Source organism: Corticium candelabrum, chromosome 11 (assembly GCF_963422355.1).
Source record: "Corticium candelabrum chromosome 11, ooCorCand1.1, whole genome shotgun sequence".
Lineage (NCBI taxonomy): Eukaryota > Metazoa > Porifera > Homoscleromorpha > Homosclerophorida > Plakinidae > Corticium > Corticium candelabrum.
In genome coordinates, this window is record NC_085095.1 from 7,292,058 (window position 1) to 7,315,606 (window position 23,549).

Here is a 23,549-nt window from a genome sequence, read left to right on the forward strand (position 1 = left end):
CATACAGCAGCTGCCAGCTGAATGGAATGATCTTCATGATCTAGAAGAGCTGGATTTGTCACGGAACAAAAATCTTCAGACATTCTCATGTACAGGTCTTACCAAGTTGAAAAAGTTAAATTTGTGTGAGTGTAACATACAGCAGCTGCCAGCTGAATGGAATGATCTTCATGATCTAGAAGAGCTGGATTTGTCATTGAACAAAAATCTTCAGACATTCTCATGTACAGGTCTTACCAAGTTGAAAAAGTTAGATTTGAGTGAGTGTAACATACAGCAGCTGCCAGCTGAATGGAATGATCTTCATGATCTAGAAAAGCTGGATTTGTCACGGAACGAAAATCTTCAGCCATTCTCATGTACAGGTCTTACCAAGTTGAAAAAGTTACATTTGAGTTGGTGTAACATACAGCAGCTGCCAGCTGAATGGAATGATCTTCATGATCTAGAAGAGCTGGATTTGTCACGGAACAAAAATCTTCAGACATTCTCATGTACAGGTCTTACCAAGTTGAAAAAGTTAAATTTGAGTGAGTGTAACATACAGCAGCTGCCAGCTGAATCGAATGATCTTCATGATCTAGAAGAGCTGGATTTGTCACAGAACGAAAATCTTCGGACATTCTCATGTACAGGTCTTACCAAGTTGAAAAAGTTAAATTTGTATGAGTGTAACATACAGCAGCTGCCAGCTGAATGGAATGATCTTCATGATCTAGAAAAGCTGGATTTGTCACGGAACAAAAATCTTCAGACATTCTCGTGTACAGGTCTTACCAAGTTGAAAAAGTTACATTTGAGTTGGTGTAACATACAGCAGCTGCCAGCTGAATGGAATGATCTTCATGATCTAGAAGAGCTGGATTTGTCACGGAACAAAAATCTTCAGACATTCTCATGTACAGGTCTTACCAAGTTGAAAAAGTTAAATTTGTGTGAGTGTAACATACAGCAGCTGCCAGCTGAATGGAATGATCTTCATGATCTAGAAGAGCTGGATTTGTCATTGAACAAAAATCTTCAGACATTCTCATGTACAGGTCTTACCAAGTTGAAAAAGTTAGATTTGAGTGAGTGTAACATAGAGCAGCTGCCAGCTGAATTAAATGATCTTCATGATCTAGAGGAGCTGGATTTGTCAGAAATCAAACTAGAAGTATTTCCCACATTTTCATGTTTGCAGTGGAAGCATTTACGAACGTTGAATTTATCTGGTAACAAGAGATTGTTGTGCCTTCCCAACAATATATGGAATGGACTGAACTTGTGGAGATTGGATCTAAGCAATTGTGGTATAGAAAGTGTACCAAATACAGGTAAATAGTAATATGACTTGTGACTGTTCTAACTAGAGAAAGATACCACTAATTTAGTGATATACAATACTTTCTTGAGTGACATTCATTACATTATGCATTTTTACTCTGAAACAAGTTGAGCTGGGATGGTTGGTTGTGGAATTCAGTACTGTCGACTTCATAACTAAAAATGTCTTGTTGAAGCCTCGCAGCGCCTCTGTTTGACTAGGCGCTTGGGCTCTTAATCAAGCACAAAGGCTATAGATTTGTTTGATATACATTAATAAGCATCTCTGGCATTTACCATTTACGGTACTTATATTTTATGGTCTTGAAAGTTTGTCTGTGTGTTTGCCTTTCTTGTTCTTGTTGTCTTTAATTAAATAATGTTCAACAGTTGTAGTGTTCAAACATTTTTGATGCTACATTGTCATTTGTCCAGCATGTGTGTTCAAAGTGTCGTTTATGAAAGCGATAATTATTTGTTTAATCAAGTATAGTATTTATAACATATGTTATCTTAAACTTTTGTAAGGTCACATTTGTATCAGCCAATCAGCTTAATTAACAGGCATAAATAGGCTAGTTAACTTTGACTTGTTTGACTGTAATTGTTGGAGAATTGTTGGAGTGTGAGTTATGTCAGTAAGAGTGAGAGGCGACGGGTAGTTACAATTGTGTATAAAATGTGATGAAGTATGGTGTTGTATAGGCAAAGCAAAGGCTAATTTTTGAGGGAATCCTGAGTAGTCGAGGGGAGTATTGTGGTATTGTCGATCCTGTCTTGTTCTAAGTGTTTTGTTGCATGTTGTCCTGCATGTTGCCTCTCTCTTGCCACATTCTATATATTAACAAACATTTGAGCCATTACAATACAGAGGTTTTTACGTGTATTCACGTGTAAATAGATTGTTACTATGTGTATTAACTCGTTGCTATGTGTATTGACCCGTTGCTATGTGTAATGCCTCGATGCTCTAAAAATAATCCTAGCAACAGTATGAATACACTTGACAACATGCAACGAAATAGGTTTATAGATGATATGTCATTGTTTGCTAATCAATAAGTAACTTACTAATAAATTAGTTGCGTTTCACATTGTCGATTGCACTTGTACAATAAAATCTGTAACCATTTTAGTTAGTCATTAACTTATTTACGTTTGTAAGGTTAAACTAGAGTGTTGGATGATTTAGTCTTAATTATGGATGGTAAGTGTGGCATGCATGTAGTTGGCAAGTTTGCTGCTTTGTGATGTGAATATGATAAATGTTGTGTTTAGTAGACTAACAGATAATAGTTTATAGCATAATAGATAATGGAGTAAAACAGAGGTGAAGTGTGTTATCAAGATGATAAGACAGAATGCCTAATGAATGAAGTGATTGAAACTTACTTGTATTTGTTTCTTTGTAAAATGATTATTGGGTTTCAGTCTACACCATATGTACTTGTTTACTCAATGTTTTGTTTTGCTTAACAATTGTTGTCATATGTACTTGTAGAAGTCACAATTGAGAAAGTCGACATATCAGGAACTTCAGTCACTCATCTTCCTAAGGAATTTGTCTTTAGCTCCAAACTTAAGATATTGAGCGTTGATGGATGCCCATTAGTGTTCCCACCCATTGAAGTGTGCAACCAAGGTATTGATTTTATAAGAGAATATTTCCGTGAGCTGGATAAGGTGAGTGGAGTGCGACGTGGCAGAATAAAGATTCTAGTGATGGGAACTACAATGGCAGGAAAAACAAGCTTCATTGAAGCACTGGAGAGTGGTAAACCATTTCTGGCAGAACCCGATAAGAGAACTATAGGGGTAGTAGAAAAAGTGATGAAGCTGGATGATAAAGTAGAATGCAAACTCCTTGACTGTGGTGGCCATAGAGCGTACATGCTAACTAACCAGCTGTTCATCAGTGACAATTCATTGGTATTGATTGTTGTTGACAGCAATCAGTATAAGTTCACTCAACAATGTTTTCGACAAAATATTGCAGATTTCCTGCAAGTTGTGTATGACAGAAACAGCAGAGCTCACATTGCTATTGTTGTGAGTAAAGTTGATCTGATGGTCGACATGTCAAGAGAAGAAATGAGTAGAAAGTGGAACGAACATCTGCACACTTGTCTACGTCAATTCTTGAAGATCAGACAAGCTGAGATTGATCGAATGAAACGGATCATTGCAACTGGTGATTCTCCAAAGAACAAATACGTATCAGAACGTCTTCACTTTTTCGACTTTCAGCGAATAACTGTTGAAGAAAATGTGCTATTGACGAGTGCAGCTACACACGAGGGTGTGGTCAGTGTGAAGGTTCATTTAAGACAACTGTGTGGTAATGAAAGGCTGATACCTTCACTGCACACAGAGCTGCCATCATCATGGGTGACTGTAGAAGACGAGTTGATTACACCACAACCTCACACGTCTGTCCCCATTACAGATGTCTCTTATGCAATGCAACTGTGTGTAGAGCACGGACTGACAAAAGAAAGCTGTCGTGAATTGCTAAACTACCTGAACCAGGTAGGAAGCATTCTGTATTACTCTCATCACCCGACTTTAGCAGAAGTTCTCTTTCCTGTACCACCATTTGTGGTCATTTTACTTAAGGCTGTTTTCAGACATGATCACGAATCTTTAGAATATGATTATCGGTTTATTGGGGTAGATGTAGGTCCTCAGAAGTTTAAGGAGATGAAAAGTGATCTTGTTTTTAATGGCATTGCTAGGATATCTATGCTGCTGGCACTGTGGAGTGAGTTCCATCTTACTGCAGATCGTCATGTTGACGTGTTTATTAAGCTTTTTCTTGCTCTCGACTTTGGTTATCTAACTGGCTCATCAGACGATGTAGTTCAGGAACTGGCACAAGCTTCGGGAAGACATCAGATCACTTTAGCTCTGCCAAGTAGCACCAACCCGACATCAGATTCATCTGGTCACACAATAGAACAAAATCGTCATCAAGAGCAAACAGACAGTTGCAAAGAAATGATTTCTAAGCTAAAACAACATAATGTTGGCTTGTTGTTGCCATGGTTACTCAATGATGAGAAACCAGAGGATGTTAGTGACCTTTGGCCTCTAGATATACCACATGGAATCATACAAGTTGCAGTGGAATACTCATTTGCATATGAACGTCCATTGGGTTTGTTTGAACGACTGTCTGCTCGTTGCCATCGTCACTCCAATTTTATTCGTCACTGGAGCAGTGGACTGCTCATGTGTTATGGTGCAGTGACTTTGCATTTCAATTGCAGCAAGAATACTTCACGTGGCTCTATATGTCTCAGTGGTAGAGTAGTCAAGTCACATCACAGTGTTGGCAGATTGTGGCATGTTCTTCTTCGTTGTGTGTCAGACATGGAGGATCTTCTCCAGTCTGTTCCTGGTGTTCTCCCTGATAGATTCATCTACAGTGGAAGTTCTTCTACAAGTACAAAGTCTCCCCTCAATCGATGTATCTATTTGATACCAGATGAAACATGGGGACCGTTTGCAGTAGACGCTGTAGCTGGAAGATGCAGTGCAGAGATGGTAAAACATGAGCAAGCAATAAAAGAAGGTAACAACATATATGAATACTGTTGGTCACGTAGAATGTCTATGTTTGTATTCATTTAGTGTGTCCAAGTGTAAAGAAAGGCATTCCTCTTTCTCAAGTTTTGTCCTCTAAACATGCAACTCCAGTAAATCAAACGGATCTCCACAAGATAGCAACAGATGTTGGAGAGTTCTGGCCTAACCTAACAAGTATCATATTTGGTTCTGACCAGTCTACGTTATCAAAGCTACAGCAAACCATTTCCGACTCCAGTTTTGTCCAGCCACCCGCATTCCGCATATTAAGTGAGTGGTTAGAGTTAAGAGACAACCAACTGATGGTATGTGAATTGTATGATGCTCTACTTGTTGCTCGCATTCCATCTGAACCTCAAAAGCATTTGAGGTACTTGATGTTACCTGATGCAGCACTCATCAAAGAAATAGTAGCTGAAAATGTTGGACATCGTTGGTATCAACTAGGTATATACCTTGCTGTTTCAGAAGGAGTCTTAAGGGAGTGTGAACGACAACTTTACACATACAAAGAGAAATTACATAAAGTTTTGTCAGCCTGGACAGATCAAAACCAACATGCTACAGTTCAGCAGTTGTTGGTAGCTTGTGATAAAGCTGGAGTGGGAGGAATAGTCAGGAGAGAGATTAAGTCTAAGCTTGGCAAACTGATTGGAACTTGAATCATACAGAGTGATAATCGTATCCATAACAATTGTTGTTTGCTCTGAAATAAAGAAGTAATTATCTATATGTGGACGGGAAAAGGGAAATAAGAGAAACAAGACAACACACTTTGCTTGCTGCGAACCAACAGCCTTATTGTTGTGTGCAGCTACAATATATGTAGAAGATTATCATCCAGAAGAAAATATCATCAGAAAGTAAGAAAATTTTGATGACAGTGGATTGTTTGTGAACAAGATGGTTATTGATAGGATGACACAACTGATTGAAATTACACGCAAAGCAATGATGTAACTGCCCGAGAACAAGGTAACATTATTGAGTTGGATGACATACTGTTGGTGCATCTGTTGAGTTCAAATGTGTATGCATGAGTGTGAGTGGAAAGAAAACAATTGTAGAGCAACACAAATACAGACAGACACACAAGCAACAGACGTACAAAAGACAGAGACATACAACTGAGCACAAACAGTCACAAGATAGTTAGAACATAAATCGACCACTTGAGTGCCTCTTGACTCACATATTATTCAGTATATCAAATACACACCAATGAGACGTTGATTGTGTCTCTAGGTTCACTTCAACTTGATCATCTCTGATATTTCATCATTGACTGGATGTGGCAGGATGTCAAGCAGCCACCAATACGTTCATTTATGTCGACTTGTACAGCATGATATCACACCACGAGCGAAGGACAGACACACAAACCTCAGCCTCTTCTTACAAGATGAACACTCATTATAATGGAAGTTATTGTACAAATAGTGTATATAGAAGATACAGTAAAGACAAAAGTTTAGTTGTTTTGTATTGAACTGCTGATATCTATTGGAAATTGAATCTCAGCTTCACCAGATAACGCATCTTGATCTACAAGAAAACATCGTGTCACCCTCATGTGTCTATTGAAGTAAATATTTGCATTTAATGTTTCTAATTATTTATGTATTTAATTAATTATTTATTTATTTAAATAATTAATTATTAATTTTGTAATATTTTATCTCCAATATCAACAATCCTGTAAACATGGAAACATGTTAAATTGAGGACACACATCTTAGCTAACCATGACAGACACAACAAACTCATGCCTGTTGTCCATATCAGACACAGTGTACGCATGTATGTATGCATCAGGATTCTAGTCAACCAACTCTCACTCACTTTAGTGACTACACATCAAATTCTTATGCTAATTATATTATTATAGGTATTAGTTACTAATTATTCATTATTTGTTTTATTGATAGATGGAGTTATGTATTACATCCGTGCATCTTACCTGCTTCACATCATATATGACGTACTCTACAACATAAATACAAATGTTAGTCTGTTGTCCGTGGCTGAAAGGTGCGTACGACGGTTGACTCACCGTTGTAGTTCAGTGTGTAACCATGTGGGTTATGTACTTTGGTATCACAAGTTGGACCGAGAGGAACGACACAACCATCAGACCTGCACAAATATAAAGTTGTATGTATGTGTGTCTGTCTGTGTCTGTGCTATCTGTCTGTCTGTCTATCCGTTTGTCCATCTATCTGTCTGTCTATCTGTCCATCTGTCTATCCATCTATCTGTCTGTCCATCTGTCTGTCCATCTATCTGTCTGTCCATCTATCTGTCTGTCCATCTATCTGTCTGTCTATCTGTCCATCTATCCATCTATCTGTCTGTTTGTCTGTAAGTCTATCTATCTGTCTGTCTATCTATCTGTCCATCCATCTGTCTCAATCGGTTCAATCTGTCTCCTCACATTGTGTGTATATTCCCTGGATCAGGTGCAATCCTTCCTTTCCCCATAACACTCTGCTTTCCACGCGGCAGCTGATCTGCATCGTAATCTGCAGCTAACAAATCATTCGTTGTCCCCAACGATACCTACACCACACAGCCATCAATCACACCAACAATCTACAAACAACGACGACGCTAAACAAACATCACAAAGTAGAAGAAGACCGACGTTTTTCGAGCGAGTAGCAAAACAATAGTTCGCACTCTTCGAACAGATATCAGCAAAATAGACACCTTTTCCAAACTGAAACAAAAACATACAAAAATCACACATTAAAATATCATAAACAGCTGATGTAATACCATGTAGCCTGTGACTGGTGCTTCTGGGGGTGCAATCTTGAGACCTTCACTCAGAATGCCAACCCAATTGGTCAGCCTAGAGCCATGCCATAAGAGCTGCCTGATATGATGGATGTTTGTGCAATGAGTGATAGAAGGATGTTGTGACTGTGTCGTGTGGTTACCTGTTGCCTATGTCGGTGAACATCGACTTCTTGTGGATAGAGAAAACGTCAAGGACATCCAGAGTGTATTGATTGTGAGTCTTGGCGTGTGTTGTTTTAACGTAACGCTCAACAATCTAAACACACACACACACTTGTTTGCACTGTGCCTGTTCGTCTGTCTGTCTGTTTGTCAGTGAGTCTGTCTGTTCGGTTTGTCTGTCTGTCTGTTTATCTGTCTGTTTGTCTGTCTGTCTGTTTCTAACCTTGTACTCAGCCACTTCTTTGTCTAGAGGAGTCATCTGACATTTTAGTGAAGTATACTGTCTGTCAATTGGATGCTCATCTGCATGGCCCTTTTCACTCATCACACGCATGGCTATCTCAATATCACCAAGAGCCTGTAAGCATAACCAAACAAACATGAAAACTTAGTTACTACAATGTCAAACAGCTTGCAAACAAACTGACAGACTGATATACACACACTGATACACACACACACACACACACACACACACACACACACACACACACACACACACACACACACACACACACACACACACACACACACACACACACACACACACACACACACACACACAATAAACTCTAACCTCCAACAAACTCATCTTAGCCTTCACTTGTTCTGTTGTTCTAATAGTTGGTGGCCTCGTCATCCTACACACACACAACATCCCAACATCCCTTCGTAACAAAACAGCTACTTCTCTACCCAAATGCGTGTGGTATTCTCGTATAAAAGTCGTCGCACGCACGCACCAAGCCATCACCATAATCGTTAGTTCTAATACAAGATTCAATCCTTTTTAAAGCCGCATATCCTGCCTTGATCTGATCCTTTGTCAGTTTGCCTGCAGCATGCACACAGTCAATAAATCAATGTAAACAAGGAAAAGTCAAAGACTATGGTAATTGATTGCTTGGTTACCTAGTGGGGCCTTCTTCGTGTCGTATTTCATTTCAACAACCGTTTCTTCCATTGCCTTGACGTTGCATATTAGTTCAATCAATTGTTGGAGTCGAATGTCAAGATGAGATGTTGGTTTGGTTGGTTTCGTGTCGATTTGTGATGAAGTGTCCTCGGGGCCATCGACTTTGTCTTCGTCTTCATCGTCCTAACATGACAGACACCATGCTCTTGTCTTTAGTGTGTGTGTGTGTGTGTGTGTGTGTGTGTGTGTGTGTGTGTGTGTGTGTGTTTGCATGTGTGTCACAGTGTGCATGTGTGTGTGTGTCACAGTGTGGTGTGTGTGTGTGGGGAGGGGGATGGGAAGAGAGACACCTCCATCAGAAAGATAGCCCACCTACAAAGAATCTCCACCATGCTGACACAAAGACGTCTTCGGTTATTGGGTCACATCTTGCGCGTGGATGAGTGTCGTCTACCAAGGAAGCTTTTGGTGTGTGCATCACCCCAAGGTAGACGTTCAGTCGGAGGCCAGAGAATGAGATGGAACGATTTAGTACTGAGGGATCTAAGGAATTGCAATCTTGATGGGGTTTGGAGGATACTAGCAGAAGATAGGAATGAGTGAAGGAATCAGATCTGGGCTGCCACACAGGAAGTAAATTTCAAGAAGGAAGAACAAGAGAAATACCGCAAGGATGAGCAGAAACGTCGCCGCAAAGCAAGGCAAACGACATCAGAGTTTGCTTTACACTGCAGCTCTGATGGTTGTGGATTTACTGCTGTAACTCATGCCGGCCTTGTAAACCACCAGAGACAGAAACATGGTCAGTCCCTGACTAGTCAATGTCAGTACTGTCACCAAACATTCTGCCAACAAGGCCTCCACAAACACGAGTGTTTCTGCTGTCAGAGAACATCCACTCCTCCAATATAGCCTATGGTGACCTTGGCCTGCATCGTTTCTCATTGGAATGAACACAGCATGAAGTGAAGTGAAGTGTGTGTGTGTGTGTGTGTGTGTGTGTGTGTGTGTGTGTGTGTGTGTGTGTGTGTGTGTGTGTGTGTGTGTGTGTGTGTGTGTGTGTGTGTGTGTGTGTGTGTGTGTGATTGCTTCTCTTGTCTGCCTGTCCACCAACTGCTAGTCCTTCTTACCTGTGTTGTGTAATCAATTTTCAGTAAATCATATTTCCCTGGACATTTAACAAACGATGCTCTGTCACTCCACTGATTCTTTGTCTTATCGAAAAACCTACTCAAACATCAGCTGTTATAGTATCTCAATTCAACACACAAGCAACTGTCAACAAGACTTGCTACAAGATTAGTCATGCACCAAACAGATCAACAACAACACAAACAAGTAACCAAATAGACACAAATACATACAGATAATAACAAACAGGCAAACATGCAAACACACAGACATAAACTATATGTACAGACAGCCAAGTATAGAAACACATGAAGAGATAATCAAGAAAAGACAAACACGCAAGCAGACAGACAAATCCATATTGTAATGTGTAAACTGCAATGTGTTGGCACACACTTTTTCTCAAACACTTGCTTAGCCCTGTCAATGTCTGAACCACATTCCACCAAGCTGTTTTGGCCGGAGAAACCAACTATAAAACACAACCTTGTGACACACGCACACACGTGCACACACACACACACAAACAAACAGTGACACACACACACACACACACACACACACACACACACAGTGACACACACACACACAGTGACACACACACACACACACACACACACACACACACACACACACACACACGCACACACACACACACACACAGTGACACACACACACACACACACACACACACACACACACACACACACACACACACACACACACACACACACAATGGTCATCCTACACTTCATTCGCGTTGGTCTGGCCGACTGTGTAAAACCGCAGAATCTCAAGCTCCCATTTCTACTAATAACAACAGAAAAGATCTACCAGAGCAGCTACTGCTAGTAGAGTTCTGTCTGATGTTTGCGCATACGTGACAGGATTTTAGCGATGTCTCTAGGAAATAGATCGATCGCAAAAGGGAATTTGCAAGAGGAAACGTACACTGTGCATAATGGCACATCGGTTTTTCGGACCAATCGACTGACTAGGCTGTAAGTTACAGCTCAGCACTATTATCTAACTCTAACACCTCCTGTTTACTCTCCCGACATCTGGAAGTAATTGGAAACCTTAGTGGGTTGGGCTACTTACCTCAATATGCCAAACGTTATCACATGACGAGATGTGATTACATGTAAAAGCCTGGTCTTTCTCATAGGCTTCCCACTGCCATGTCAACGTGAACAGAGTAGCTGCTTTGTTACATCTAATTTAAACCACATTTAATTTCTATGTGCCAGTAAGAACAAGAGAAAAACCACACTTACAAATCCCGGATGTATATTTTCAGTTAGAAAATTTAATGTACTGTGCGCACACTGAAATAGGAAAAGTAGGCGTGGTTGTAAGTAGGCGTATCTGTACGTATAATTGCTCTGGCGACCACCAAATTTGGAGAATTTTAAAGCCTGACACACACACACACACACTGACACACACACACACACACACTGACACACACACACACACACACACACACACACACACACACACACACACACACCACACCACACACACACACACTGACACACACACACACACACACACACACACACACACACACACACCACACCACACACACACACACTGACACACACACACACACACACACACACACCACACTGACACACACACACACACACACACACACACACACACACACACACACACACACACACACACACACACACACACACACACAACATGACATGCCTCTTCCCCATCGCATCCATACAGAGTAGCTCCTCTTGCTATTCTCCTCCAGCAGCTGTATAATATAAAACTTATTGTTGTTGTTCTTCAAATTCGTCTGAACACAACAAGATCTTGATCTCTACTAACAAACACTTCACAACTCATCTCACTTGATTGAGCATCGTGTCCCACACATCAACAGCATCATAATAGACATGAGCCTACAGTATACGTTTGTGATTATGAAATACATTGAAATTGGTATATTGATATGTCAGTGACCGTAGCCGTAGCCAGACCTTCCACCATGTCATGCTTCCAGGCAGTCATGCCTTGCTACCTGGAAGCATAAGGCGGTGGTAGAGTCTGGCTATGTGAGACTAACCTTTGACTGCTTTGATGTACAAAGTGAATCGACTGGAGCTCGTCCTTGAAATACAACTGACTTTACTGTGTCTAGAAAGATATCGAGTAAGCAAAGAACAAATATGATATTAATAAACTAGGTACTAATGAAAGATAAAACTGATGATGGTGATTGATGTTAATAAATAACAATCAACAACTAGAAATTCCAAGTTCCACAATACTAAACTGTTTGACACATCAGAACAACAAGTGTGTGTGTGTGTGTGTGTGCGTGTGTGTGTGTGTGTGTGTGTGTGTGTGTGTGTGTGTGAGTGCATGTCCGTGTGCGTGTGTCTGTGTCAACATTCTCTACCTGCAACGTCTTCTGTTTCATCTTCCTCATCTTCATCTTCCTTTACTTTCTTCTTCTTTGCTGCACTCTTTGTTCTCTTCGTACTCCCACCAGCAGCTTGACCAGCAGCAACTCCACCCTTTCTTCTCACTTTTCTCACAACTGCAGTTTCGTCGTTTTCTTGCTCCATGCTTGATAGATGGACTGTGTACAACCGTCCCACAGCCGTGATGTTCACATCGCTTGTTGGATTCGTAGAGTAGGAAGTCTCCAGTTTACAACATATAGAAGATAGATATGACGTCCACTCTCCATTCTCATTCTCCCATTCCCAACCTACACAAAAACGTTGACGTCCCACGTCATCAAATGTTTCATTCATTATTGTATAAACCATACGTGTCAACTGTTACCAATTTTGCATATGGACTACTGTCCTTCTGTCAGACCTCCCACTATCCTGCTTAACATTTTTATGTAGGCAAGCTACTGAGTCTGAGTTATAAATCAATAGTCCAGGTTGGGGTGTCTTGTCCGTCTGTCTGTTTATTTCAATACATTTTACAAACACTAAATAATAGACATTAATCCTTGTCTCTGTCTCAAACTTGAAAATGACTAAAACTGCCTATGCTATGTTTAGATCAAACACAAAAAGTCTTAATACATTAACACAAACCACAACTAAACTGTATGTAATTAACTAACTACGTGTAGTGCACACTACATTGCATATCCAATTCTTCACCCATCTGTCTGTCTGTCTGTCTGTCCATCTGCAAGGCCGTAGCCAGAACTAAGAAAAGAGAAGAGAGGTGGTCCCAAATGTTGGTCAGCTTGAGCCGTGTGCCAGAGCCTCATACTTCCACCTGTCTGTTACGTGCTAAAGTACTATGCATTTCCTACACTAGAGCTAGTGCCTAGAGTGAGTTAAAAATCGGCTTCACGTTGAGCTTGCAAAAGAGCGAAATTTAAATGTGCTTGATAAACCACTAACAGGGTTCTTGCTAGAGATTTTTGAGAGTGTGGCGGAATGGGTGGGTCCACGACGCATGCAGTCCTTGCTCTTTGCAGTCGGACACGCGCACTGAAGCCGATCTCAAGTGAGGTAGACTTAGCATTGTAGCTATTGCGATGTTCATTGATTGTGCATGCGTAAGTTTCATAGCCGAACTACAGAAAGTCTGTCTAGTCAGGCATTGATTGACGTGGACCACTGTTGTTGCTTCACAAGAAGCCATGACTAGTCTAGAGTAGATTCTAGGTGCTACTTCCCGGACAAGAGGTGTGCTTTCTGCGTCACTAGAAGGGCATTTGGGACTATAATCAGAGGCAGCGCATCCTGGATACTTCTGCGTACGTCTCGAGCGAGGCTATCATCCATGTTATTATGCAAGAGCCTGGATTTGTGGCTATTGTCACCTCTAGTATTCCGTTTCAGTAGTATGGAATTCTCAAACAGTCCCCTAGTAGCTATCTGTAAGACTTTGGACTCCTATCTACCGTTTCTGAATGTGGCGCACTCATACTGGAGAGTGGCGCAGCATCACGCTGCCACGCTGTAGCGAGGGCCCTGCACTAATACCTAAAGACTTAAGCGGCTCTCTGTCATAGACGAGTACACACCAGAGCGTCTATTTCAACAGTTGACTGCTAGGGCCACACCTTCATTTTGTGACACGCCCAAAAAATCAGAGAAGTCAAAAGCCTCCTCTGCCTCATCCTGGCTACAGCTGCATTGTTCTGTCGTCAGTCTGTCCATTCATCTGTCTGTCTGTCTGTCTGTATTTTATCTTCTCTCTTTCTCTCATCTCACCAGTAAACGATCCCGCATCATTTCTCCTCACATTCCTCTCCATCTTCGTCTCCACATTCACTTGTTTCATCTCCTCTATCTCCAACTTGTACTCCCGCCCACCAACACTAAACTCCACACTCTTCAAACCACAAATCCTTCCCGCTTCCAGTCGCCTAGCAACGTCCACAGAGTAAGAAACCCAACTTCCGCCCTCGTCTTCCCATTCCCAATCATCAGCTGAACAAAAACGCACCAAATAAACAAAAATATTTGTAATAAATCAAAATAACCTACAGCAAGTGCCATCCGCCTCAACACAACGTATATTACGTCTCCACGAGGTTGTTTTATTTCTCTGATACATTCCCGCCAAATTCACATCAAAATTCACTTTCTTGTTTACCGATATTACGGCGCTTGTCTGTCCATTCGTGAAGGCGTCGGTTAGAACCTCATTGTGTGCGTCTGCAAAAGCCTTCCAGCGTCCGCCGTCGTCCTCCCATTGCCATTTAGCAAGCGATCCTGATGTGTCGCGTTTTACTCTCTTGGAGGCGCTTGTAGAACTGTCGTTTGTAGTGCTATCGTCGGAATTAGCTGAAACAAATGCAATACAATATTACTAAATGTCTAGATGACGAAATAGAGAAGAAACCTTTTCGTCTGCGCGGAGGCATGCTGAGACCACGCCTGTCAGTCCTCGGAGTCCCAACTCGCTTAGCAAATTAACGGTTTGTTAACGCGCGTTATTAGACTACGTGTACATACTTTCTGTGACACATCACTGAGCGATGGAAGGTCAATACAATCTCCGCAGCCCAGGTAATACACTTACACGCAGCCCAAACGCACGATAACAAAATAGACCAAAAAAATTACTTCATTCTGTGTGATCGTTTGTTTCTACGCGACAGCCGTCAAGAGACTGATGCGTGAAGCCAAAGAAATGAAAGATCCGACGTATCACTACTATGCCCAGCCTTTGGAAGTAGAGAATTTCACGTCCAAATTGGTTTTGTTACGTCACCGATGACGTCATTATTGTGATTGTAGGACAATTTGTTTGAATGGCATTTTACAGTACGTGGCCCGCCTGATGGCCCGTATGATGGTGGTATCTATCATGGAAGGATTATGTTTCCAGCCGAGTATCCGATGAAGCCACCAAGCGTCATGTTACTGACAGTTCGTAAAATTCGAAAATAATTTATTTTTATTAAATAATTATTTACATAATTTATATTAAAATCAATAACGTAAACAATGAATTTGTTAATATTAATAACTCTTAAGTTTAAATTAATTATAATCAATACTTTCATTGATTAATTTGCTGTTATTTGATATTAACTTTGTAAGTCATTAATATATTGATGTTAATTAGTAATTAACAATAATTATAATTTACAAAAATAATTGTTATTATATATATATATATATATATCTTTATTGTAGCCAAATGGTCGATTTGAGACTGGCAAGAAGATCTGCTTGAGTATATCCGCATATCATCCTGAGATGTGGCAGCCCTCGTGGAGCAGTGAGTAGTTGCCATTGTGATGATGATGGGGTAGTATTGACTGCTGCTTCTCTTGCTTGTAGTTCGTACGGTACTTGTTGCTATTTCTGGGTTTATGCCCACAAAAGGTGGGGGTGCGATAGGGGCATTGGATTATACGACTGAAGAGAGACAAAAGTTGGCAAAGAAGTAGGAGAATTGTGTGGTTTAGATGTGTCTGTCTGTTGTCAGTCGGTTTGTTTCCTGGTTGTCCAGCTGTCTGTGTGTCTACTTTTGTGCACCCATTGGTGTGCTTGTCTGTCTGCCTGTCTGTCTGGTTATTTGTCTACACACATACACACACACACACACACACACACACACACACACACACACACGTGTGCACACACAAGCACACACACACGCATGCACACACACACACACGCATGCACACACACACGCATGCACACACACGCGCATGCACACACACACACACACACACACACACACACACACACACACACATGCACACACACACACACACACACGCATGCACACACACACGCATGCACACACACACACATGCACACACACACACACACACACACACGTGCACACACACACACGCATGCGTGCACACACACGCACACACATGCACACACACACACACACACACACACACACACACACACGTGCACACACACACACACCCGCGTGCACACACACACACGCACAGTCAGTCAGTCATTCAGTCATCTATCTGCACAAACACATTTTGGTTATTATCAGTCTGTCACATCCACATAAACCAAACTTCTCCCTTTTTCAGATCCGTTGACTGGCGATGTTCCATATGTAATTTTTCTAACCGAGAGACGCTGCTCTCTCACGACGACGACAACGTATTATCCGAGCAAGTAAAACAAGACGAAGAGATGGCTGCACAAATATCATTCAAATCTGAGGCAGAAGTCAAGGCAGCAGCTGCAGCAAGAAAAGAAACACAACCAAACACAACAGATGAAAATACGCCTTTACTTAACGCCGATGAAGATGAGCAAACACAAACTCAGACAGAACCTGTCACCACAGACGTGTCACCGCCTCCTGTGTTGAGACAACGAGCAGTACCCGATACACAAACGCCATCTGTGTCACACCTTGATGTACGGCAACAGTCAGGAATGAGAGGAGGCCGAGGACTCTTTTTGTTCGGACTTCTCTTACTCGTTCTGTTCGTCAGTCTTGTATTAAGACGATTTAATAAAGTAGCCGATCAACCACATCTAGCATTTTAGTATACGTCTCTATATTGTTGTACAGTTTACTGGTGACTAGACAAGATGCTACAGAACGACTGCTTGTAGTTTATTGATTGTATTCTGAACGATGTGTTTGTATTCTAATTGAATGGCCATGCATGATGAGTGTAGAGATGAATGTGGTTGGGTTGATATCGTTGTGATGGCTTTGTGTATTGTGGAGAGGAGGTTGATGCAGTGGAGTGTGAGTTGCTCTGTGCAGAGACGCTCATTCTTGTCTGACACGTGACCTTGTAGGACAGTTTGCCAGTGGACACTGGTGACAGTACAAAGAAATCAGTCACACAAAGTGACAGCAGGGTGGACACACACACACACACACACACACACACACACACACACACACACACACACACACACACACACACACACACACACACACACACACACACACACACACACACACACACACACACACACACACACACACACACCACACCACACACACCACACACACACACACACACACACACACACACACACACACACACACACACACACACACACACACACTAGAACGGACAGGCAAGCAGACAAGCAGACGTGTAGAAAAATAGTGATTTTAAACTTCGTGTCAGACAAGGAAAAACAAACACGCCCAACAAATGAATAGACTGCATAGCAAACAAACACAAAAACAAACAATCAAGCAAACAAAGATATACAACAAACAATGGACAAACAAATTGACAGACAGAGTACACACAATAACCAACTCAATAACAAACAAACAGATAAATAGAATGCAGACATAAATGAACAACAAACAAACACAAAAAGAACAAACTAGATAGAACAAATAAATATAGTCAACAACAGCTTATGTGAGGATAAAAATAGACTAGAATACGTGTACATACAGCTCACTGTTGCTCATGTTCCAAATCCTCAATGCTGTCATCAGTTTCCAAGATGGTCCGTCAACCGTACAAGATAGATCACTACACCAACATAACAACGTCACTGAACACACACACACACACACACACACACACACACACACACACACACACACACACACACACACACACACACACACACAACCATCATCGTCAACACATATCTGTCCAACCAAGTGAGATTCAATCCTTTCAAAATTGCATTCTTCCTCTCCACATTACCAGCAGCTATGCCCCTCAACACTATCAACAGACTGACTGCAATCAATACAACACCCAGTTCCACACACAAATATGGTAAAAATGAAAAGATCCACCCACCCCATAAAACACATTTGGCAACCATGGCAACAAAAATCCTTTTAAATATTGTGTAAATATAAATAATTTATGTATTTTAATATACTAATATATAAATATTTGTTTTTTTGATTATGAAATTGGATGTGACATATACCTTCATCCATTTGAAAAGTTGAGTGTGGATTGTGTTTCAATATGAAACCATACTCAAGTAGCAAAGTGTCATTATTATGTGCACCGTATGAAATAAAAACCTAATAGAATGATTGTTATCAAATGTCTTGCTGTGGCTATTCAGACAAACAGACAAACAAAAGCATAAACACAAACACAGACACACAAACTATAGAGAGATAAAGACAGACAAACAGACAGAGAATTGAGCAAACAAACAAGTAGATAGACAAACAGACAGACAAACAGACAGACAGACAGACAGACAGACAGACAGACAGACAGACAGACAGACAGACAGACAGACAGACAGACAGACAGACAGACAGACAAATAAAAAGACAACCAGACAGACAAATAAACAGACAACCAGACAGACAGACAGACAAACAAACAGATAAACAGACAGACAGACAGACAGACAGACAAACAGATAAACAGACAGACAGACAACCAGACAGACAAATAAACAGACAACCAGACAGACAGCCAGATAAACAGACAAACAGATAAACAGACAGACAGACAGACAGGCAGACAGACAAACAGACAGACAAATAAACAGACAACCAGACAGACAACCAGACAGACAACCAGACAGACAACCAGACAGACAACCAGACAAACAGACAAACAAATAAACAAGCAGACAGACAGACAGCTACACAACACGCATGCACTAAGATACACACAGAATATATCTACATGTATACATCACCTGTTCCCCTTTTCTGTATGAAGTCTTGGTAAAAATCTCATAACGTTTTGTGAGCTTGCTATATTTGGCTTCCACCTGTACTAACGTTATGTCAATTTTGCTTCATTCTAGATGAGTGTTTCAAACCTCGGCTGTTGCTGAATGATTGAGTATGTCCAAATAGGGAGCCAATGCCATAGAACCGCTAGCAATACCTTGACATCTAAAAAGTATTTCATAAGATATCTGAATACTTGATCAACTCATTTGTCCATTCTTCCATCTATCTATTTTATGTCTATAGGTTGTCTGTCCGCCCGCCCGTCCGTCTGTCTGTCTGTCTGTCTGTGACTGTCTGTCTGTCTGTCTGTCTGTCTGTCTGTCTGTCTGTCTGTCTGTCTGTCTGTCTGTCTGTCTGTCAATCACTATTCAAACTTTTATCTATGATACATTTTGCAATGCAAGGTACTGTCTGTCTGTCTGTCTGTCTGTCTGTCTGTCTGTCTGTCATTACATGTATTTTCAAACATGGAACTATTATACATCACTGCAAAGCACATAACTATAACTAAAGTCCAACACTAGTGACAACATAAAACTTGCAAACTACATACAAGAGGCTACTGTCTGTCTGTCTGTCTGCCTGTCTGTCTGTCTATTTGTCTGTCTGTCTGTCTGTCTGTCTGTCTGTCTGTCTGTCCTCATATATTTCAAACATGAACACTACTACAGGCTAATCTGTCTGTCTGTCTGTCTGTCTGTCTGTCCATTTGTCTGTCTGTCTGTCTGTCTGACTGTCTGTCTGTCTATTCGTATGTGTGTCTATTCGTAAGTCTTCTGTTCATCTGTCTGTCTGTCTGTCTGTCTGTCTGTCTGTCTCTCTGTCTGTCTCTCTGTCTGTCTGTCTGTCTGTCATATAATATATTTTCATACATGACTACTATTACAAACTATGTTCATGGCTAACAAGCTGTGCTACTGCTTTAAAGCCTTTTCTGGCCATAACGTCTGTCTGTCTGTCTGTCTGTCTGTCTGTCTGTCTGTCTGTCTGTCTGTCTGTCAAATACACATATATTTCAAATCCAAAGAAATTTCCATCAAGAGCTTAAAAGCTAGTCTTTAAGTAGAGTTCCTCTAAATCAACAACAAACACTTAAGGCTACAACAGATGACCCCATAGGGGGGGTCAGAATACATTTAACCACTTAGTTTAAAACAAATTGATATTCGTCAAGGACACTGCAAGATTTTTGTCCAGCTGAAATTACTGCCATCTTCCTAGAGATTACATTTGCATTGCATTGCTGCAGCTTGATCGAAAATCATCGTCTCCAGTGTGTTTTGAACTCAGTAATGTTAGATCGTCCATTGTCATCCATCCACAAAGCAGAGAGGACCCTCAAGTACTCAGACGCTTACTCTCCCAATGGCCAAAATGTTCGAATACAAGAGGCACGACAGTTGGCGAGTATCCACTGGGTAGTCGTTCCTGGGCATACTTGTTTTCCTTGATTTGCTCCCTTCTCATTGCCGCGCTTCCCCCAGTTGTAACTGCACCTCTGTCTGTCTGTCTGTTTGTTTGTCTGTCTGTCTATTTGTATGTCTGTCTGTTCATCTGTCTGTCTGTCTGCCTGTCTGTCTGTCTGCTGTCTGTCTGTTATTATAAACTTAAGTTACGTACCTCTTCTCATCACCAAAATAGACTGATCGTGTGTTTACTATATTCAACAAAAACGTTCAAAATCAACAACAAAATCTAATGCCAAATATGCATACCAACAGACCACGCCCACTTAAAATCTTTCAATGTTACAAGATGAATGAGCTACAACAAACCATCATTGCACACCAATTTCCACCACAACACAAATTAATACGTCACACAGTACTTGATCACAAAACGATACTTTCCTCTGCATATCATCATACTGTTCCATAACAGATACCTTCATTCCATCAGCTCTATCTACACAGCAATACAAACAATAACAACCTGAACATGCTGATCATTGTAATACAACATATTACATTAATAACAAATAACAAATATTTTTAATTAATTATAATAATTATAGCTTAAAATATTTTATTAACACTTTAATTTGTTTATAAATGTTTATAAATTAGTTGACTTTTAAATTCAAAATTTTGTTATTTAGTGTGTTGTGTAAAATAAAATATTAACTCTAAGACTAAATGCAAAAATGAGCATGTCACATCCAGCAAAATTCCAATAAAAATTTATGCGAGAGAAAAATTATATAATTGCCAGAAAATTGTTTATCAATTGAAACAGCAACATCTTCACTGGCGTAAAATGTTTCTGCATTCAGAGTGACTCCAGTTGCAAAATCAAAGTTTTGACCACAAGCAGTGGAGTAGCATTGCCTCCAGCAGTTGGGGGGAGGAAGACTGGTTTTGAGGTTCATATCAAAATTTTGATCAAAACTCCTATAATACTAGATAATTCTGTTGTTTACAATTAGCTACTATGTACACGTTAGTGATAGTTGTTATACTTAGATACAACCAGATGTACAATTTTGACAATAAATGTAATCTCAAATCACCCCTAGTTCACTTTCCTAGCTAACTTAGTGGCAAACTTCTTGATCTGCCTGATTTAGCAAACAGTGTAGCAAAATTTTTGAGGAGTAACTCCCCCCAATAGATGCCAGGCTATGCCACTGCCACAAGTTGATCCTTTGAAGAGAGTCTGCAAGGCCTAGCTCCATTTAGCTTCTAAATAAAAACATTTCCGAGTGTATGTACGTGCCAATTTTTGTTAGCAAACAACTGCAGGTTATGACTGTGTGTGACCACAAATTGTTGAACAAACACACAAACACTGAATGAACTACACACACACACACACACACACACACACACACACACACACACACACACACACACACACACACACACACACACACACACACACACACACACACACACACACACACACACACACACACACACACACACACACACACACACATCTATTATTTGCTATTACATCACACATTTATATTACAAATAATATTAATTAATTAATTATAAAAACAATAATTATTTATTTGTTATAAATATTCACTGTTACATCACACATTTATATTATAAATAAATATTAATTAATTAATCAATGTCATCTGACAACAACAAAAGTCTGACATTTTAGTACCTTGTAAGTGAGATGGCAAGAGACTCATCTCACCTTCATTCAAAAGTGGAGGGATAGTGAACGTGTGTGGCAGCATTGCAATATACGGATACCAGTAGGAATCTGATCCAAGGCATCGTTCATAGATAAGAAAGAGACAAAGCAACTGGATGTGATTCAATTGATTTTCAACTCTAAACAAGATGCTACCAATCATGTGCTGCAGCAGTAAAGACTCTACGTTTGTTTATACCCTCTCAACAAACGTTTGAGGCAATGTGAAACGGCTTTGTCAACAGTGATGAGAAGATGATGTGGTACTGACACAAGACAAGTCCCTGTCTGCCAATAGAGAGAGACAGACAAACACAAATTCTAGTTTCCCGTTGCAAGCAAAGATATGATAAACACCTTGATATTTCTTCGGCATCTTAACCCTCTTCCTGTTTCTGTGTACACACACACGCACACACACACACACACACACACACACACACACACACACACACACACACGTCAATCTGTGGTATGCACATATGCAGAGTAATTAATTGCTACATTGTACTGACCAGGGAAGATATAGACGTCTAAGTTTGCTGTGAGAAGTCCATGTGAGGATGCCCAACTAGCATTGCGAATGCACTCAGGAGATGCGTCTCTAACATCTTTCAAATACAACATAGGATTGTCATTCAAACCAACACTTTGCAAACATACAATGTATCAAGTTACTGTCTGTCTGTCCGTCTGTCGCACATGTGTGTGTGTGTGTGTGTGTGTGTGTGTGTGTGTGTGTGTGTGTGTGTGTGTGTGTGTGTGTGTGTGTGTGGTGTGGTGTGGTGTGTGTGGTGTGGTGTGTGTGTGTGTGTGTGTGTGTGTGTGTGTGTGTGTGTGTGTGTGTGCGTGTGTGTGTGTGTGCGCGCGCGCACGTCCATCTGTTTGTCTGTCTGTCTGTCTGTCTGTCCGTCCATATCCCTTCATTGTCCAAACAGTTTCTGTTAAACAAAAGATTAAAATTCAATTAAACAATTTGCTACACTCACTTCAAACTGATATAATTAAAATATAAATTAATTCAGGCACACACTGACTGATCCAAACAATCGACATACACATGCTAAACAGCAGCCAGTCCTTCCGTCCATTCATTTGCCTACCTGTTCAGTTGCATGTCTGTCTGTTTATCTGTCCATCAATTTGTTTGCTTGTGTACATGTGACTGTGTAGTCTACATACACGGTACTTCATTTCTAGCATTTGCTTACTTCTGGATATGGATCCCTTCTTTTTTTGTCGTTTCCGTTTAGTTCTACCCATTTCTCTCTCCAGAGTCTGAGAGCATCCTAGTAGCTAACCACTAGACGTAAACACACTCGAGACATCGCGGCTAGAG

General features: G+C 40.6%; 4 protein-coding genes across 5 annotated transcripts; 2 read left to right on the forward strand and 2 right to left on the reverse strand.

Annotated features, from left to right (window-relative positions):
* The first annotated feature begins 924 nt into the window (after positions 1-924).
* Positions 925-6,443, forward strand: LOC134187492 (uncharacterized). The gene is made up of 5 exons (XM_062655626.1): positions 925-1,316; positions 2,807-4,879; positions 4,939-5,756; positions 5,811-5,868; positions 6,139-6,443. The coding sequence occupies exons 2-3, from the start codon at positions 3,028-3,030 to the stop codon at positions 5,553-5,555; spliced, it is 2,469 nt and encodes an 822-aa protein (XP_062511610.1). The 5' UTR covers positions 925-1,316; positions 2,807-3,027; the 3' UTR covers positions 5,556-5,756; positions 5,811-5,868; positions 6,139-6,443.
* Positions 6,286-14,860, reverse strand: LOC134187493 (poly [ADP-ribose] polymerase 2-like). Of its 2 annotated transcripts, none has more exons than XM_062655629.1 (20): positions 14,759-14,860; positions 14,401-14,700; positions 14,125-14,343; positions 12,330-12,644; positions 11,994-12,064; positions 11,779-11,829; positions 11,627-11,723; positions 10,301-10,376; positions 9,904-10,000; positions 8,770-8,956; positions 8,554-8,692; positions 8,435-8,498; positions 8,081-8,215; positions 7,836-7,951; positions 7,672-7,771; positions 7,538-7,612; positions 7,328-7,452; positions 6,947-7,029; positions 6,854-6,879; positions 6,286-6,438 (listed from the first exon to the last, which is right to left on the reverse strand). In XM_062655629.1, exons 1-20 carry the CDS (start codon positions 14,778-14,780, stop codon positions 6,394-6,396), a joined length of 2,343 nt encoding a protein of 780 aa, XP_062511613.1. In that variant the 5' UTR covers positions 14,781-14,860; the 3' UTR covers positions 6,286-6,393. The 2 variants fall into 2 exon arrangements, with proteins under 2 accessions (XP_062511613.1, XP_062511611.1); XM_062655627.1 differs by having other exon boundaries at positions 7,514-7,612.
* LOC134187495 (ubiquitin-conjugating enzyme E2 J1-like) lies at positions 14,835-17,023 on the forward strand. Its single transcript, XM_062655631.1, has 6 exons — positions 14,835-14,925; positions 15,018-15,091; positions 15,157-15,288; positions 15,559-15,643; positions 15,706-15,811; positions 16,431-17,023. Exons 1-6 carry the CDS (start codon positions 14,895-14,897, stop codon positions 16,897-16,899), a joined length of 897 nt encoding a protein of 298 aa, XP_062511615.1. The 5' UTR covers positions 14,835-14,894; the 3' UTR covers positions 16,900-17,023.
* Positions 16,948-23,538, reverse strand: LOC134187494 (SET domain-containing protein 4-like). The gene is made up of 14 exons (XM_062655630.1): positions 23,422-23,538; positions 22,726-22,821; positions 22,568-22,605; positions 22,410-22,498; positions 22,178-22,350; positions 20,886-20,962; positions 20,773-20,821; positions 20,678-20,714; positions 19,144-19,219; positions 19,018-19,092; positions 18,280-18,379; positions 17,996-18,065; positions 17,784-17,864; positions 16,948-17,179 (listed from the first exon to the last, which is right to left on the reverse strand). The coding sequence occupies exons 1-14, from the start codon at positions 23,471-23,473 to the stop codon at positions 16,948-16,950; spliced, it is 1,245 nt and encodes a 414-aa protein (XP_062511614.1). The 5' UTR covers positions 23,474-23,538.
* Positions 23,539-23,549: the final 11 nt, after the last annotated feature.

Excerpts from the sequence above, each read along its gene's own strand:
- LOC134187495 (XM_062655631.1), top strand. The coding sequence starts at position 14,895 with ATGGAAGGTCAATACAATCTCCGCAGCCCAG. Across the intron at positions 15,289-15,558 it reads CAAGCGTCATGTTACTGACA|CCAAATGGTCGATTTGAGAC; the intron begins GTTCGTAAAATT and ends TCTTTATTGTAG. Across the intron at positions 15,644-15,705 it reads GTGGCAGCCCTCGTGGAGCA|TTCGTACGGTACTTGTTGCT; the intron begins GTGAGTAGTTGC and ends TCTTGCTTGTAG.
- LOC134187492 (XM_062655626.1), top strand. The coding sequence starts at position 3,028 with ATGGGAACTACAATGGCAGGAAAAACAAGCTTCATTGAAGCACTGGAG. Across the intron at positions 4,880-4,938 it reads TGAGCAAGCAATAAAAGAAG|TGTGTCCAAGTGTAAAGAAA; the intron begins GTAACAACATAT and ends GTATTCATTTAG.
- LOC134187493 (XM_062655627.1), bottom strand. The coding sequence starts at position 14,780 with ATGCCTCCGCGCAGACGAAAAG. Across the intron at positions 11,830-11,993 it reads GTACATCAAAGCAGTCAAAG|GCTCATGTCTATTATGATGC; the intron begins GTTAGTCTCACA and ends CGTATACTGTAG. Across the intron at positions 8,693-8,769 it reads CACGAAGAAGGCCCCACTAG|GCAAACTGACAAAGGATCAG; the intron begins GTAACCAAGCAA and ends TGCATGCTGCAG.
- LOC134187494 (XM_062655630.1), bottom strand. The coding sequence starts at position 23,473 with ATGGGTAGAACTAAACGGAAACGACAAAAAAAGAAGGGATCCATATCC. Across the intron at positions 22,606-22,725 it reads AGACGTCTATATCTTCCCTG|AAACAGGAAGAGGGTTAAGA; the intron begins GTCAGTACAATG and ends GTGTGTACACAG. Across the intron at positions 20,822-20,885 it reads AAGTATCGTTTTGTGATCAA|CTCATTCATCTTGTAACATT; the intron begins GTACTGTGTGAC and ends GGTTTGTTGTAG.